General features: G+C 55.5%; 2 protein-coding genes and 1 long non-coding RNA gene across 3 annotated transcripts; 2 read left to right on the top strand and 1 right to left on the bottom strand.

The window, feature by feature from the left end:
- The first annotated feature begins 591 nt into the window (after window positions 1–591).
- LOC125906501 (uncharacterized) lies at window positions 592–2,358 on the top strand. Its single transcript, XM_049605534.1, has one exon. The coding sequence runs from the start codon at window positions 763–765 to the stop codon at window positions 2,356–2,358; it is 1,596 nt and encodes a 531-aa protein (XP_049461491.1). The 5' UTR covers window positions 592–762.
- Window positions 2,359–6,889: 4,531 nt separating this feature from the next.
- Window positions 6,890–7,687, top strand: LOC125908362 (uncharacterized). Its single transcript, XM_049611077.1, has 2 exons — window positions 6,890–7,188; window positions 7,471–7,687. Exons 1-2 carry the CDS (start codon window positions 6,890–6,892, stop codon window positions 7,685–7,687), a joined length of 516 nt encoding a protein of 171 aa, XP_049467034.1.
- Window positions 7,688–8,902: 1,215 nt separating this feature from the next.
- Window positions 8,903–9,625, bottom strand: LOC125906503 (uncharacterized). Its single transcript, XR_007451879.1, has 2 exons — window positions 9,251–9,625; window positions 8,903–9,175 (listed from the first exon to the last, which is right to left on the bottom strand). It is a non-coding gene; the product is annotated as an uncharacterized LOC125906503 (long non-coding RNA).
- Between the last annotated feature and the right edge of the window lie 2,372 nt (window positions 9,626–11,997).

The raw sequence follows: 11,997 nt of genomic DNA, 5'->3' as shown, positions 1-11,997 counted from the left end.
TGGAAGTGACAGTTCAGTAATACCCATAGGACAAATTTGGCCGGGGCGCAATTCCCAAGGGGCAAAATTTGAATTTTCGGTCCGGTGACGGTTGGCGGCGGAACCGAAGGTGCCGAAAAATTCTAAAAATTGCAGGGGTGGTAGAGCAAGTAACGCCGACTACGGGAAAATTATTTTCCCCCCTCCCCCCCCCTCCCCCCTCCCCCCCCAGAGGTCAGAATAGAGTAGGGCGCCCGATAAGAGTCGGATAAGGTCGAGGTCGCCCGAAAATTCTCATTTTTGGTAGGGTGGTAGAGCGTGACCCCAGCATACCGGGAAAATTATTTTCCCCGCTCCCATCCCCCCCCCTCCCGGTGAAAAAATATTTTAGAAGTGCCTAATCCGAAAAGTGGTCCAAAAAAGGGTGGAATTCCGGGTCGAGCCGTTTGGACGAGTGAACGTGCCGCGAAAATTCGGGAGTGGTGCGGAATAATTCCCCACGTGTGTGACGCACCCTCCTGAATTTTTTCCCCACCCCCTTCCCCCTCCCCCCCGCCCACCAGGGGGCGTGGAAATTTGGAATTTTTTTTTTTTTTTTTTTTTTTTTTTTTCGCCCTGAACACCGGAGTGGAAGCGGAAACCGACATCATCGTGCAGCAGATCACCAGCTAGGCGGCGCAGCATCCCAGGGGTCATTCCGACCCCCTGGGTCATTCGACCCCCGGGGTCATTTCGACCCCCAGGGTCATTTTACGGCATATCCATCGCGAGTCGGTCAGCGTGATGGAAGCACCCGGGAGATCGACCCGCTCGGGTGCTAGGGCGATGTCGGTGGACTGCCGCACCAGCTTGGCTCCTAATTCCAAGCTTTTTGCGGCCGAGCCTCGTGTTGCGCTGCCTCGGGTAAGCGCCACAGGCATCAACAAGCCCACTGCACAGCCAAAAGCTGCATCCGCGACACCGGCTCCGGAGCTCGAGTTGCTCAGAGCAACCATCCAACGCCTCGAGGAGCAGAATATCGCTATGAAGGAGCAAAACGCAAAACTCCTGGAGCAGATAACCGGCATGTGCCAACTGCTGCAGGAGGAAAAGGAGGAGGCAAAGCGCCGTGAGGAGAAGCTCGAGGCGCAGATGGAGAAGTTAGCCGCCGCACATCAACGCGACCGAGATGTGCTCAACTCTCTGTTGGCGGCAAAGGTTGGCGGCGGACAACCGTCATCTAGTCCGCGTCAACCACCAACTCCGTTGCCGCGCCGATCCTCTGCGCAACAGCAGCAGCAGCAACAACAACAGCAGCGGAATCAGCACGAGCAGGAGCAGCCCCGCGCGTCGACGTCGCGCGTAGTCATGCCGCCGCACAGCGAGGCATCGACAGCCTTCCGCGAAGACGCTGTGCCGGAACTGACCTACAGCGAGGTCGTACGGCGCAGATACCGCGGCAAGCCACGTACCCAGCAGCAACAACATCAGCAGCAGCAGCAGCAACAGCAGCGCCAGCCACAGCGACAGGCGGCCGCTGGCTCGCAGCAGCAGCAGCAGCAGCTTCAGCCACAGCGACAGCATCAACAGCAGCAGCAGCAGCGTCAGCCACAGCGACAGGCGGTCGCCGGCTCGCAGCAGCAGCAGCAGGAGCGTATGCAGCAGCAACATCAGCAACATCGTAAGCGAAAGCCGAGGCCCGACATCATCGAGGTGTCTCCCAGTGAAGGCGAAACCTGGGATGGCATCTACGAGAAGGTGCGCAAAGCCATTCGTCTGGACGCGGCTCACAGCGAAATGAAAGGGCATATTAAGCAGGGCCGCCGAACTCATGCTAGGCTGCTACGTATGGAGCTGAGCAAGACGGCAAACGCTCCGCTTATGCTGGAAGGCGTCCGCAAAATCATCGGCGACGCAGGCGTCAGTCGGCTTGTCACAGAAATGGGTGAGCTGCTGGTAGTCGATATCGATCCCCTTGCTACGGAGGAAGATATCATTGCTGCCCTCGATGCTAAGATTGGCGCAAGTGCTGGAGTTGTGTCTGCCAGCATTTGGGAACTACCGGATGGTTCGAAGCGAGCACGCATCCGGCTACCTGTGAAGTCGGCTCGGCAGTTGGAAGGACTTAAACTGTTCTTGTGCGACTGTGTGAGCAAGGTTCGAGCAGCCCCACCAACGCCTCCAGAGCGACAGCGCTGTTTCCGCTGTCTGGAGATGGGCCACATCGCCTCGAACTGCCGTTCCACCGCAGATCGGCAGAATCTGTGCATCCGCTGTGGGCTTACCGGACACAAAGCACGATCCTGCCAGAATGAGGCGAAGTGTGCACTGTGCGGTGGCGCTCACCACATAGGCCACAGCGAATGTGCTCGTTCGGCCCAACGATGTTCCCGGCCCTGAAAGTTCTGCAGGCGAACCTGGGCCATGGCCGTGATGCCCAGAACCTGGTGCTGCAAGCTGCCAGAGAGGAGAAAGCAGACGTGCTCATTCTCTCTGATGTTCTGCGCCCACCTGAAAACAACGGCCGGTGGGCATTCAGCAGCTGCAAGGCGGTAGCGGTGGTAGCTGTCGGTGAGCTACCAATACAGCGGGTGTGGTGCAGTGAAGCTCAGGGGTTGGTTGCAGCGCAGATCGGCGGAGTGGTTTTCATCAGCTGCTATGCTCCACCAAGCCTTAACCTCGCAGAGTTCGAGCGCTTCTTGGAAGCAATAGAACTCGAAGGCTTCTCCCACCCTCAAGTCGTCGTCGCCGGCGATTTTAACGCCAGACATGAGGAGTGGGGTAGTCCGAGGACTTGCGACCGCGGGGAAGAGCTGCACGCAATGGTGGAGCAACTTGGCCTGAGCGTGATAAACCGAGGTCGAGAATTCACGTTCGACGGCAACGGGGTGGCTCTCCCGAGCATAATTGACTTGGCGTTCGCAAGCCCGTCGATTGCTCGCCCAGATACGTGGATCGTGAGTACACGCTACACCGCATCAGACCACCGCTATGTCCTCTACACCGTGGGAGGAACACCAGCATCGCCCGAGCAACTGCAGGACCAGCAGCAGCCAGCGCAACAGTCCTCTGCGCAGCAGCAGCAGTCACTTCAGCAGCAGCAGCAGCAGCAGCAGCCATCGCAACAGCAGCAGCAGCAACATCAGCGGCAACCGTCATCGCGGCAGGGTGCTTCCGCTAGCCAGAGGCGTGTGCGTCACGCTGGCCGTAGATGGAAGACCTCGCAGTTTTCTGCTACATCATTCCTCGAGGCGCTGTTCGCTGCGGACTTTGTCCAACGCGCATCGACCCAGGAGGGTATGATCGCAGCCATGTTGAAGGCCTGCGATGAGACAATGCAGCGGGTTACCCGACTGCACCAAGACCCGCACCGTAACACATTTTGGTGGTCTCCCCTCCTGGTTCGCCTGAGGAACAACTGCGAGGTTGCCCGTGACCGGATGCTGCGGACGGCTGATTTGGAGGAGCGCAGCATAGCAGCAGCTGAGCACAGGACAGCAAGGGCGGAGCTCAGTCGAGCAATTCGAGCTAGCAAGCGGAACTTGTTCCAGGAGCTGATCGAAATTGCAGAAGAGAATGCGTTCGGGGCAGGATATCGGGTCGTCATGTCCCGGCTCCGGGGCAGTCGGACGCCTTCAGAAGCGGACCGGGTCGTCCTCGAACGCATTGTGTCCGACCTCTTCCCTGAGCACCCGCCCTGTGACTGGTCGCAGCAGAGCAACGCTGGAAACGACGAGGGAGCAACAACTGCGGCGGGTGTAGCACCTGTTACTGACGACGAGCTGCTGCTAATCGCGAGTCAGATGGCGAGCCGCAAAGCGCCAGGGCTCGATGGCATCCCGAATGCGGCGGTGAAGACGGCAATCACCATGTTCCCGGAGGTCTTCCGGGTCCTGTACCAGGATTGCCTCAACCGCGCTACGTTCCCGGCGCAGTGGAAGAGGCAAAGACTGGTGTTGCTGCCGAAGCAGGGGAAGCCTCCGGGAGAGAGCAGTTCGTACCGACCCCTTTGCATGCTCGACGCTCTGGGGAAGGTATTGGAGCGCCTCATACTGAACCGCCTCAACGACTATCTCGAGGAGCCGTCTTCACCCCGACTGTCGGACCGGCAGTTCGGATTTCGTCGAGGACGATCGACGGTGAGCGCCATTCAGCGCGTTGTTGAGGCCGGCCGCACCGCCATGTCGTTTGGGCGAACGAACGGTCGGGATAACCGATTCTTGCTTGTTGTGGCGTTGGACGTGAAGAACGCGTTCAACACGGCCAGCTGGCAATCCATTGCCAGCGCCCTTCAGGCAAAAGGTGTCCCAACCGGCCTCCAACGGATGCTTCGGAGCTACTTCGAAGATCGCATGCTATACTTCGACACGAGCGAAGGCCCCGTCGTACGGCATGTTACCGCCGGTGTTCCACAGGGGTCCATTCTCGGCCCCACTTTGTGGAACATAATGTATGACGGGGTGCTGGATGTGCCGCTTCCTCCCGACGTCGAAATCATCGGTTACGCGGATGACTTGGCGCTGCTGGTTCCTGCTACCACCACCGACGAGGTTCGCGCGAGAGCAGAGGAGGCCGTTGACCAGGTCCAACGTTGGATGCAACAGCACGGTCTGGAGTTGGCCCCAGCCAAGACTGAAGCCGTCCTGATTTCGAGTAAGAAGACTCCACCGCAGGTGACATTTCGCGTCGGTGACGTGGAAATCAAGTCGTCTAGGAGCATCAGGTACTTGGGCGTGCAGCTCCAAGATCACCTGAAATGGCGAGACCATGTCACCAACGTCACGGAAAAGGCGTCGCGCGTGGTGGCAGCTGTAACGCGCCTCATGCAAAACCACAGCGGCCCCAGGACGGCCAAGTCAAGGCTGCTGGCGTATGTGGCAGAATCGGTGTTGCGGTATGCTGCTCCCGTCTGGGCGGAGGCAACTCGGGTGCGTGAGTGCCGACGGATGCTGCAACGAGTTCAGCGAAAAGCAGCCATCAGGGTGGCACGGGCATTCCGTACCGTCAGGTATGAGACGGCCACCCTACTCGCTGGACTCGTACCGATATGCCACCTCATCAACGAGGATGCTCGGGTTCACCAACAACTCCTTGCTCCAGACCGTGCTGCAACGAGGGAGGACATCCGGGCGACGGAGCGGCAGAACACCATCGACTGCTGGCAGGAGGAATGGGATGCCGACGCACTGCAACAGGATGCTAGCCGGCACACGCGGTGGACGCACCGTGTAATTCCATCGGTCGGCGACTGGCAGTCTAGGAAACATGGAGATATGACTTTCCATCTGGCACAGGTTTTGTCCGGACACGGATTTTTCCGTGACTACTTGTGCCACAATGGATTCACGTCGTCCCCAGACTGCCAGTTGTGCGTCGGCGTCCCAGAGACGGCGGAGCACGCCTTCTTCGAGTGCCCACGCTTTGCGGCAGTTCGACAGGAGCTACTCGGCGAGGGAGGTCCAGACCCTGTCTGTCCGGACACCCTCCAGCGGCACTTGTTGCGCGACGCCGATAGCTGGAGTCGTATTTGCGAAGCCGCGAAGCGAATAACGGCCCAACTGCAGCGAGCGTGGGACGAGGAGCGGGCAGCATTGGCTGTTAACGTCATCGAGCGTCAGGACGAAGACGCAGCAGAGCTGGAGGCCCAACGCGCGGAAGTGCGGCGGGCCCGTAACGAGCGACGCAACGCCAACCGGCGAGCAGCAACAGCACGCCGGCGGGAAGAACGTCGAGCTGGACTTCCCCCAACCCCACCAGCTTCACCACGGACCGCTCAGCGACGTGCAGCGCTTCGTGAGCGTCAAGCGCGGTTCAGGGAGAGGAGACGAAACCGTCGTCTTCTCGGGATGTCCGGCCAGGCGATAAACAATGACGATGACGGCCGAGAACGCGCGGATTTTGCAGCCGGACCATCTGGTATGCGCAACCGCGCAATCGACGAGGAAAACGAGGCCACGGACGGTGGCCTGAACGCCGCGGAAGAAGCCGCCGTGGTCGAGGCAGAAGTTGCCTCCCGCTAGGCGTGGTATGCACGTAAAAACAGCGACGCATCGAGCGTGAAAAAGCGCCCTATTTAGGGGAATGAGTGAATTTTTCGGTTGAATTTAGAAATAGAAATAAAACATGGAAGGTGCTTTTCGCACGGACAAAAGGTTGGCCATTAAGCCATGAAACCCCCTGCAGGGTAAGCCCTCGCGGGTAAAATGTAGGGGAGCGGGAGGGTTTAATTTTGAAACAAAATAAAAAACCCGTTTAAAAAAAAAAAAAAAAAGCCAGTTAACCCGCGTGTGTTGCTTGGGTAGCCGAAGTATGAGCACATGTGTAAACACGCTCCGTGAACACTCCGTGAAAAAGTGTGTAAAACGACCGCGAATCGCTCTGAAAACCTCAGAATCGTGTTCAGAGCACCCATTTTACCTACAGATAGTGTTATCCGGTCAAATTTCGGTGATGTTTTGCGAACTTGAAAAACCGTGTTTTTGTGTGTACATTTGGCCGAAATACCGATAGCGGCGGAAAATTCTGCAATTTGCAGGGGTGGTAGAGGACGTGTCCCTGATTACGGGAAAATTATTTTCCCCCCTCTCCCCCTCTCCCACTCCCCCCAGGGGCCAGAACAGAGTAGGGCGCCCGATAAGAGTCGGATAAGGTCGATGTCGCCCGAAAATTCTGGTTTTTGGCAGGGTGGTAGAGTTGGACCCCCGCAGTCCGAAAAAATTATTTTCCCCGTTCCCACCCTCCCCTCCCCCGCCCGGGAAAAAATAATGTCGGAAATAGGTCTAAATTGTGGGTGGAGCCGTTTGACCGCGTAAACGTGCCGGGAAAAATCGGGACTGGTGCGGAATAATTCCCCACGTGAGCGACGCACCCTCCCGAATTTTTCACCACCCACCACCCACCACCCCCAACCAAAGAGAAGCTGGAGGCGCTGATGGAGAAGCTCGCCGCCGCACATCAGCGGGACCGAGATGTGCTGAACTCTCTTCTGGCGGTAAAGGTTAGCGGCGGACAACCGTCAGCTAGTCCGCGTCAACCTCCAACTCCGTTGCCGCGCCGATCCTCTGCGCAGCAGCAGCAGCAACAACAACAGCAGCAGCGGAACCAGCACGAGCAGGAGCAGCCCCGTGCGTCGACGTCGCGCGCAGTCATGCCGCCGCGCAGCGAGGCATCGACAGCCGTCCACGGAGACGTCGTGCCGGAGTTAACATTCAGCGAGGTGGTACGTCGCAGGTATCGTGGCAAGGCCAAAGGCAAGCCACGCTCCCAGCAGCAGCCGCAACCGCAGCAACAGCAGCCGCAACCGCAGCAGCAGCAGCGTCAGCCACAGCGACAGGCGGTCGCCGGATCGCAGCAGCAGCAACACGAGCGTATGCAGCAGCAGCAGCAGCAGCAACAACAGCGTAAGCGAAAGCCGAGGCCCGATGTCATAGAGGTGTCACCCAGTGAAGGCGAAACCTGGGATGGCTGTGACATGAAAGGACATATCAAGCAGGGTCGCCGAACCCATGCTAGGCTGCTACGCATGGAGCTAAGTAAGACGGCAAATGCTCCACTTATGCTGAATGGCGTCCGCAAGATCATCGGTGATGCAGGCGTAAGTCGGCTTGTCCCCGAAATGGGTGAGCTGCTCGTGGTCGACAACGATCCCCTCGCTGCGGAGGAGGACATCATTGCCGCCCTCGATGAGAAGATTGGCGCAAGTGCTGGAGTAGTCTCCGCCAGTATTTGAGAACTCCCGGATGGATCGAAGCGAGCACGCATCCGGCTACCAGCGAAGTCGGCTCGTCAGCTGGAAGGAGTCAAACTGTTCCTGTGCGACTGCGTTAGTAAGGTACGTGCAGCTCCACCAACCCCTCCAGAGCGACAGCGTTGTTTCCGCTGTCTGGAGATGGGCCACATTGCTTCGAACTGCCGTTCCATCGCAGATCGGCAGAATTTGTGCATCCGTTGTAGACTAGACGGACACAAAGCACGATCCTGCCAAAATGAGGCGAAGTGTGCACTGTGTGGTGGCGCTCACCACATAGACCACAGCGAATGTGCTTGTTCGGCTCAGCGATGTTCCCGGCCCTGAAAGTCTTGCAGGCGAACCTGGGCCATGGCCGTGATGCCCAGAACCTAGTTCTGCAAGCTGCCAGAGAGGAAAAAGCAGACGTGCTCATCCTCTCTGATGTTCTGCGCCCGCCAGAAAACAACGGCCGGTGGGCATTCAGCAGCTGCAAGACGGTACCCCGGTACCAAAATCCATGCGACTTTTCGCTAACGGATTGATTAAATGGCGCCCGATTAGACGATCCGATAGAAGCACTTTTCAGGCTTAACGGATTGAGCGAGATACACCGTCACGGCGACACGATACATGTTGCATACATGTGTACTACATTTTAAGAGCCCCCCTCGCTTTCTTTCGGATTGCAATGAGTTCAGACACACTTAAAACTTCGTTTAACATATTTCATATTCGTTTTTTATTTTTCACTTTCTTTTATGAAGTACATTCTTTCATACACACATCCTCCCCCAGGTATTTTTCGAAGAAACTAAAAAAAAAAAACTAACGCACACAACTAGATCCGCGAGAGAGTGCGAATCGGCAAAGAAAAAAAAAACATACACACACACACACTAACACCTCCTCCTCCCCTTGGTGTTTTTCGCAAAGTGATCCCGTAGAACGTGAACGCAAAAACACACACACAAAGCACGCAGGCAAGCACACACACACCTCACTCCTCCCCCCCCCCCACGTGTTTTCGCAAGGTGATTCCGTAGGAGATCGCCGAACAGCAAAAGCACACATACACACACATACACAGCCACGCACGCATGCAAGCACACATACACACACATACACAGCCATGCACGCATGCAAGCACACATACACACACATACACAGCCACGCACGCATGCAAGCACACATACACACACATACACACATACCTACCCCTCCCCCTCTCTTGGTGTTTTTCGCAAGGTGATCCCGTAGGATCTCGTTATGCGAAGCGGCAAAAACACACACAGCCACGCACGCAGGCATGCACACACATACACACACATAGACGCGCGCGCGCACGCACGCACGAACGCACGAGGGAGCGTAAAGGTTCTATACGTTGCCGGTCTCTCCCTCCCGTGTTCTCGTTCTCCGAGAAGGCTGATGTGTGCACGTTTGTGCGTGTACCTTTGCCGTCCTGTAAGCTGGAGGATTAGTTCAGCGCTGTTGAAGAAATGAAAGTTAAGAATAAGATTACTCACTCTTTTCTCGTATGCTTTGTGTGTTTTCATAACTTACCTTATTGCAAACAAAATCCGGAATGAATCTCCTCGTTTCGAATATTCCGCATTCGATCACATCCTCGGCGATGCTCGACACCATCAGTGGATGAAAGCAGGAAAAGAAACAAATAAAAGCATCAGTCACCATCAACATCACTTTACTCTCACACTTTTACATCGGTCTATGAGTCTTACCTTTTCAATTTCACCAAAACAAACAGGGATGGAACCAAATCCAGAACACCAAAATCACACACGATTTCTGGAGCAAACCGACACATCCTCCCCCTCCAATTGTTTGCCACAGACTGACGTGTGTGTGAGCAGCAATGTTCTTGAAGCGGTCAGCAACGGTAAAGCACACACAAGAAGAAGCGAGACGGCTATACGAGTAGCGAATTATCGACATTTTCATACTCTGACGAACTTTTACGAAAGATATGTAAAAACTTAATGTAGTGCAATTAAATTCAGTGCAATATCATTAGCAGAACATAAAATTTTGATATTTGTTTGTAAAGTCAGATCCTAGGAGCTACTACTTTTTTGAACAATAAGTGTAGAAACACAAATTTTGTCTGAGTCCAGAACAGCAACAGGGAAGATGTCGTACGCTGAGTGTGGAGATGTGTGTGTATGTGGTGAACGTTGCCGCGACAAGCGTACTGAAGGATACAACGCGTGTAGGAGGGGGTAAAATCGCTTGGCTCATTGAAAATACAGACAAAGTTGGTGCGAAGAAAACGCAACACTGCGGATTGTATGGAAAATGTTGCGCGTTCAATCCGATTGCCATGCGATTGTCCTGGGGGTAGCGGTGGTAGCTGTCGGTGAGCTACCAATTCAGCGCGTGTGGTGCAGCGAAGCTCGGGGGCTGGTAGCAGCGCAAATTGGCGGAGTGACCTTCATAAGCTGCTATGCCCCACCAAGCCTCAACCTCTCCGAGTTCGAGCGCTTCTCGGAAGCCATAGAACTCGAAGCCTTCTCCCACCCTCAAGTCGTCGTCGCCGGCGATTTCAACGCCAGGCATGAGGAGTGGGGCAGTCCGAGAACCTGCGACCGTGGGGAAGAGCTGCACGGAATGGTGGAGCAGCTTGGCCTGAGCGTGATCAACCAAGGTCGGGAATTCACGTTCGATGGCAACGGGGTGGCTCTCCCGAGCATAGTTGACTTGGCGTTCGAGAGCCCGTCGATTGCTCACCCTGATACGTGGGTTGTGAGCACACGCTACACCGCATCAGACCACCGCTATGTCCTCTACACCGTGGGAGGAACACAAGCATCGCCCGAGCAACTGCAGGACCAACAGCAGCCAGCGCAACAGTCCTCTTCGCAGCAGCAGCAGTCATCTTAGCTGCAGCAGCAGCAGCAGTCATCGCAACAGCAGCAGCAGCAACAGCGGCAACCGTCGTCGCGGCAGGGTGCTTCCTCCAGCCAGAGGCGTGTGCGTCACGCTGGCCGTAGATGGAAGACCTCGCAGTTTTCTGCTACCTCATTCCTCGAGGTGCTGTTCGCTGCGGACTTTGTCCAACGTGCAACGAGCCAGGAGGGTATGATCGCAGCCATGTTAAAGGCCTGCGATGAGACGATGCAGCGGGTTACCCGACTGCACCAAGACCCGCATCGGAACACATTCTGGTGGTCTCCCATCCTGGCTCGCCTGAGGAACAACTGCGAGGTTGCCCGTGACCGGATGCTGCAGACGGCTGATTTGGAGGAGCGCAGCATAGCAGCAGCTGAGCACATGACAGCAAGGGCGGAGCTCAGTCGAGCAATTCGAGCTAGCAAGCGGAACATGTTCCAGGAGCTAATCGAAATTGCAGAAGAGAATGCGTTCGGGGCAGGATACCGTGTCGTCATGTCTCGGCTCCAGGGTAGTCGGATGCCGTCGGAAGCGGACCGGGACATCCTCGAACGCATTGTGTCCGACCTCTTCCCTGAGCATCCGCCCTGTGGCTGGTCGCAGCTGAGCAACGCTGGAAACGACGAGGGAGGAACAACTGCGGCGGGTATAGCACCTTTAACAGACGACGAGCTGCAACTCATCGTGAGTCAGATGGCGAACCGCAAAGCACCAGGGCTCGATGGCATCCCGAATGCCGCGGTGAAGACGGCAATCACCATGTTCCCGGAGGTCTTCCGGGTCCTGTACCAGGATTGCCTCAACCGCGCTACGTTCCCGGCGCAGTGGAAGTGGTGGCCTTAGCGCTGCTGAACAAGCGGCGGCGGTCGAGGCGGAAGTTGCCTACCGCTAGACTCGCAGCGCTAAAATTGAAGCTGCGAATGCTGATACGGCAGACTCCAATTGGAGTATGATAGGAGTTAAAGAATTTCAATCTGAATTTCATTTCATTTCATTTCATTTCATTTCATTTCATTTCATTTCATTTATTAATACAATATCCGCCATCAAGGCTAAATAAGCCAGACTTAAAACTAAATAAACCCTAACAAATAAACAAAATAATTCATGAAAAACTAAGCCAAACTAACCTAGTCTAGACCTAGCAAAAAAATTAAAGAAAAAAAAACATAGGTAGAGCGTAGAGACTATCAAAACTTAATGAAACTTAGAAGAATAATTAAAGAGAATGAGAAGAAAAAATACGGTTACGGAAAGAGTTGAGAGAGGAGTCGAAATCAAAGAGATAGTAAAAGTGGTTAAGCAACCTGAAACAGGATAGAATAGGATCGTTGAAAGTATAAAGAGTATGACGTGTTTCAATTGACAGAGGATCACGAGGACGAAGGGAACGAGAGGGA

Source organism: Anopheles coluzzii, chromosome 2 (genome assembly GCF_943734685.1).
Source record: "Anopheles coluzzii chromosome 2, AcolN3, whole genome shotgun sequence".
Classification (NCBI taxonomy): domain Eukaryota; kingdom Metazoa; phylum Arthropoda; class Insecta; order Diptera; family Culicidae; genus Anopheles; species Anopheles coluzzii.
The sequence above is the reverse complement of the archived record's forward strand: the minus strand, read 5'-3'. Positions and strand labels throughout refer to the sequence as shown.